Source organism: Antennarius striatus, chromosome 24, assembly GCF_040054535.1.
Source record: "Antennarius striatus isolate MH-2024 chromosome 24, ASM4005453v1, whole genome shotgun sequence".
In the NCBI taxonomy this organism is placed as follows: Eukaryota; Metazoa; Chordata; class Actinopteri; order Lophiiformes; family Antennariidae; genus Antennarius; species Antennarius striatus.
Window position 1 is genome coordinate 569256 of NC_090799.1, and position 6059 is coordinate 575314.

The 6059-nt window shown below is 41.9% G+C and overlaps 1 protein-coding gene across 1 annotated transcript; it reads right to left on the minus strand.

Moving 5' to 3' along the window:
• Nucleotides 1–4679: 4679 nt before the first annotated feature.
• Nucleotides 4680–5291, minus strand: LOC137591668 (nanos homolog 2-like). Its single transcript, XM_068309803.1, has one exon. The coding sequence runs from the start codon at nt 5289–5291 to the stop codon at nt 4680–4682; it is 612 nt and encodes a 203-aa protein (XP_068165904.1).
• Between the last annotated feature and the right edge of the window lie 768 nt (nt 5292–6059).

Here is a 6059-nt window from a genome sequence, read left to right on the forward strand (position 1 = left end):
CTACAATATACAGTCAAGTGCAGCCATTCGTTTTCTGCTCGCCCTGCCTCACTATAAAAAAGGGGGATTACTTATCTCAACTTATATTTTTTTGCTGCTTTTGTTCAGAAGGAGCGGTGCATGGACTTTATTTATAAGTACCGCATTGGCCCAAATAAAAGACGGTGTTTTTTGCATTGAAATAAGACTGAAAAAGTGGGGGTCGTCTTACATTCAGGGTCTAGACATTATACCCATTCACAACGCTAGATGGCATCAGATATATTTAAAGTGAATGCTGAACTTACATTCCCCAGGCCAAAGCGAACCCCTGTCAGGAAGAAGAAAAATAAAAATAGCGGTAAGAAAGAAAAGAGAAGAAAACAAGAGAAGAGATAACAGAAAACGGAGAAACGTAGCGACAATCTGGAGAGAAGTGGGTCGAAGATCGGCCAGGTTAACCGCTGAGGAGAAGTTATGATGCAAACTTCTAGATGATGGTGATAAATGAGGCAGAGTCTTCAAACAATTGCAAAGCGGCTTTAAAATATGGTGTCACAGAGTGTAATGTACGGAGATGGAGAGCTCAAAAAGATCGCCTAAAACATGCTCAGTCAGAGAAACGCTTAACGACAGTTAGACTTCACTGTGATAGTTAATGCAGATATTGCAATTTTGTAGTTTTATCACAGTAGATTGGTTTATTTACATTTCAAAAACCAGAATCCATTCATTTAGTTTAGTTTACATATTTAAATGTTCAGATATTAAGACGTGATAGACAGTTTTTGCATGATTTGAATGAGGCAAAATAGCATGCTTTGTCTCTCAAACATATTGTTATAATCGTTTGTTTCAGATGTACTGAAATTATTTTCTGTATAAAAATTAAATTTGGTGTTCAAAAAGTCTTTTCTCAAACTTGAGTCTTGAAAAAGAGGGGGTCGTCTTATATTCGGGCCGAATGTCGAAGGGGGGGCTAGCTACTCAACACTGCCACAAGATGGCGCCATGAGACCACACTACAGACACCGCGGCCCCTTAATTGGCTTCTACCAAGGTGGATCATAACCAGCGGGAGGGGGGGGGCAGCAAATGGTCTCCACAGATAAAGAACACATCCCAAACATATCAGTAGCGGATGCACAGAACTCACCCTTCAATGCCCGAACCCAACAGTCGAAAACAACAACTTTTACATCTGTCTGAAGGTTAATTGGGGTCACCACTGAAGTCCACTGACTCCCCGGCCGTCTCGGTGAGCTACAGTGGGCAAACGGACTGTACCACTCGGGGGAAATGGCGCAGAACGCACCATTCGTAAGGACGGGGGTGGAGAAGGCCAAGTGCTGCTGGCCTTTGTAACTATAATATTGACACAACAAAATTCTTGCATTTTCAAAACGTATTGAACACAAATAAAAACAAAGTCTAGCTTTCAAAAGCTAATTGTCAAAAGGTCTCCACTCTGATATAGTGTTTTCCACACTATAAAACACTGGATTATAAGGCGCACCTTCAATGAATGGCCTATTTTAGAAATTTAATACATAAAGTGCACTGGATTATAAAACGCACTGGATTATAAAACGCACTGGATTACAAAACACATCTGAGAACTCATCTTCAATGAATGGTCTATGTTACAACTTTTTTCCACATATAAGGCACATTGGATTATAAGAAATTGAGAAAGTTTAAGGCTTTAAGGTGCGCCTTGTAGTGCGGAAAATACTGTAACTTTTATTTTAATGCCCACAGGTGCATTGGGGACACTTCACGTTCTATTTCAAAGCAAAACAAGTGGAAAAGTCATGGTATATGATAATATTTTACAGAAAGTCAACAAACATAACGTTCAAAAATAGCAGTGTTGACATCTTTCTTTAAAACTCAAAAATGTACGGCATAAAACTAAGAAATGTTTAAAAATCAACTTTGCTGAGTATCCTAAACATTTAATATTATAACCACAGTTTCTGACAACTGCTTCACATCTGTAGTTAACAGGAACTCCAGCCCACAATTGTACGACATTCCACAATTCCTCTGCATTTCTTGGTTTTGCATCATGAGCAGCATTTTTATGTCAGCCCACATGTTTTCTCCGGGATTGAGGTCCAGGGATTGTGCTGGCCACTCCATTAGTTGGATGCTGCTTGTCTGGATCCATGATTTTGCTCACTTGATGGTGTGTTTGGGGTCATTGTCTTGTTGAAACACACAATTCAAGGACCGGTGCAGCAGACATCAACCTTTGATAAAGATTAAAAAAAATATTAGAAATAAATGATAAATCTTTGTGCTATCCAGTGAAGTTTCTTTCATATTGAAATTCCCTATAAAACGCTGCAACATTTCAACTTGCATTCTCCTCTTTAACCCAGTTCAGTCTGGAATAGTCCTCAACAAACCTTTTGACCATGAACTCGATGCTTGGAATTAAAATGTGCCACTAATGCAATTAGATTCGGTTGTTTGTTGGCACATAATTAACTGAGTTTGATTTTTTTAATGAACATGCTTCAAGGTCTGAATTCACCTTCTGTCCCACAGGAACAGCCATCAGGTGTTGAGGCTCAAATTTTACGGAGCCCCTAGGGTGACATGGAGAGACAATTAAAAAAAACGCTCCATCTTTGCAAGATCCTGCAAAACTTTCGCACTGAGTTTGACAGCATCCTGTCCAGCAAATACATTGAAATGGATATTCTGTGAAATTTTGAGAACTGTCCTTACAAGGGGTTAATATAAACATACATCATTGTTTTTCTGACTATTCCTTTGTTAGTTCACTTCTGTCATGTGGTTGGCTGTGAGCCCTATTTCAGCATTGAAGAACACCGTGATTAAATAACCAAGATCCAAGTTCCAAGATCACCTCTCACAGCTCTGGGACAGGTTTTTAAACCTGTACGGTCTCAATGGAGTCTCCTCCGATGGGGGTCTTTTTACATTCGGGGTCTGGACATACCCATTCCCAACGCTAGATGGCGCCATGTATCTTTAAAGGGAATGCTGAACTTAAATGCCCAGGCAAAGCGAACTCCTGTCACGAAGAAGAAAAATAAAAATAGCGGAAGCACGAAGAAGAAAAATAAAAATATAGCGGTAATAAAGAAAAGAGAATAAAATAAGAGAAGAGATAACAGAAAATGGAGAAACGTAGCGACAATCTGGAGAGAAGCGGGTCGGTTCTCGGATGGTAGCAAGCTTGGTGCCGCTCACCATCCATTTACCAAGGTGATTCACTTTAGTTTACATGTTTAAATGTTCGGATATTAAGAAGTGATTGACAGTTTTTGCATGATTTGAATGAGGCAAAATAACATGTTTTTTCTCCCGAATATATTGTTATAATCATTTGTTTCAGATGTACTGTAATTATTTTCTTTTTGAGGACGACGTTAGCTGGATCAACCACGAACCTGACATTTACCTGTACTCTTGTCAAAGGTAAGACCACGTGCTGTCATTATGCTTCATTTACATGTTCAGCCTCAGTAATAATCATGTCTCTACAGGAAAATAACGATGAATATTTCTGAAGTCCAGACTGTGCCCTGGTATGTTTAGTAACAGGTCTTTATCATCAGGCATATCTGTTTGTGGCTCAACTCGCAGGACCACAATCTGTCTGTTATTATTGACAATGGCTCTTGGTATGAAAAAGTAAAGTATTATCTCTTTTATGGAGTCAATCTGAATAAAACTTCCTCTCATGACATATTTTCCTGTTTTAAATCTTTCTATCAATTCCCCTAACTGAATTTTGGTATCTTTCTAACTATCCACCTATATATCTATTAATTTATCTATGTATCTATCTATCTATCTATCTATCTATCTATCTATCTATCTATCTATCTATCTATCTATCTATCTATCTATCTATCTATCTATCTATCTATCTATCTATCTATCGGTGCGTTCTATTGATTAGTCATGCACTACAATTTTGTAATGTCCTAGAATTAAAATTATTTATTTGTTTCCTCAATATTTTCACCTGAAAGGACATATTGTCAGAACAAACAGCTGAGAAGTTATGATGCAAACTTCAAGGTGATGGTGATAAATGAGGCAGAGTCTTCAAACAATTGCAAAGTGGCTGTAAAAGTAAAGTATTATCTCTTTTATGGAATCAATCTGAATAAAACTTCCTCTCATGTCATATTTTCCTGTTTTAAATCGTTCCATCAATTCCCCTAACTTAATTCTGGTAAAAAGAAAGGGCCTGTTTCACAATGAAGCATCACTATTCACTGTGGATTATGCAATTTTATTTAAGACTAATTATTATTTTAGAAATGCTGCACAATTTACAAGAAATGATAGCAGCAAAAAAATGGTTTCAACAATCAAATGAATGTCAGTATTTATAATAGTATTATTAGGATTATGTCCTACCATTAAGCATGAAAAAAAAATTCTGTTGCTGGTAGTTTTTCTGTCATTCTGTTCCAACAGTCAAGAGATTTTTAAATTTCAAGTGAATTAACTGAGAGTTTCCTCCATGTTTCCACCTCAGAGGACATGTTGTCAGAAGAAAAACAAGGAAACACTCAGAACATTTGTCAGATTTATTCGTTTTTTCTTCTTTACAAAACTCCCAAAAGCTTGAATTTTTGAACTGTAGCTCCCCAAACATGAACACATGAGACCCTCCCCAGTCGTTCCAGAGTCTTTTTCCAGCTGGCCTACCAGAACCGGGCCAACTCGCTCCCCAAGTCCCTCCCCAAGTCCCTCCCCAAGTCCCTCCCCAAGTCCCTCCCCAAGTCCCTCCCCAAGTCCCTCCCCAAGTCCCTCCCCAAGTCCCTCCCCAAGTCCCTCCCCAAGTCCCTCCCCAAGTCCCTCTCCATCTCCTGCCGCTGCAGCACCGGGCAGTACCGGCGGGTGTGAGCGCGCTCCCCGGTGGCCGCGCACTTGGGGCAGGTGTATCTCCACAGGATGGGGCAGGTGACCGCGCCGTCGAGCGCCTTGAGCCGGTGGGACCGGTACACACTGGGTGACTCCCCGTTCTTCTTACAGAAGTGGCAGAAACCGGAGGGCGTCCCGCTGCTGCTGCTGCTGCGGGAGGTCTCCCGGGACATCATGCAGTCCTCCCGACGGGGGCTCTGGAGGGGCAACCACCTGTTCGGCTCCGGTGTAGCTCTCCGACACCCCCCGGTGTCCCTCCGGTCCCCATCACACCTGTCCCACAGCCTCTCCACCACCTTGCCAAGGTTCATGTAGTCGCGCCAGATGTCGAATGAGTCTCTGTCAGCAACGACGGAGCTCTCTGCTCCGAGCGAGGCTTTAGTCGGTGTCATGTTTGCAATGAGCACGTTTTGTGTGGGGGGTGGATATTTATAGATGCCCCTGTCATTGATCTGTGGGGGGGATTAAGGGGCAACAAAGTTTGTGTCAGTGTTTGATGTCCCGGCCGGACCCAGGTGTCTGCAGGTGTCGGTGTTTTCTCTCATCTCAAAGGGGGGGAATGTCTCGTGACCCCCCCACGACCCCAAAGATCAGAACATTAGAACGATAGAGCTAATGTTAGCCACCCGAAGCTAGCTAGCTTTAGCGCCAGCTCTGACATCAGCTGGATATCCAGGTGTGTCCGTCCTGTGGAGCGCTGCTTCACTGGGTCCATCTGGTCGGAGCCCTTGTTGAAGTCAGTGAAGAGAAGCATCATCCAGAGTCACTACCTGTTGATGGGTTGGTGTTGGGTCCATGTGGCAGTCTGACTAGAGCTAACCAGGTACCCAGAGATGTCCCTGTTCATTGATCTGTCACGTGGGTTGAAGGGGCCACAGTGTTGGTGTCAGTGTTTGATGTCCCGGCGGACCCAGGTGTCTGCTGGTGTTTTCTCTCATCTCAAAGGATGGGGATTCCGTGTGACCCCCCATGACCCGAAAGATCAGAGCTGGTGCTGTCAGGAGATTAAAAGAGTTCATCTAATTAATTACAGGATTTGTAATGAATTAATCTATTTGATCACATTTTAATCTCATACCTGCTGAGGGCCCCCAAATAAAGAATGTGAATTCTAGGACATTACAAAATTGTAGTGCATGACTAATCAATAGATAGATGGA

Bases quoted from the DNA above. Each gene is read 5' to 3' on its own strand.
- LOC137591668 (XM_068309803.1), bottom strand. From the start codon at position 5,291: ATGACACCGACTAAAGCCTCGCTCGGAGCAGAGAGCTCCGTCGTTGCT.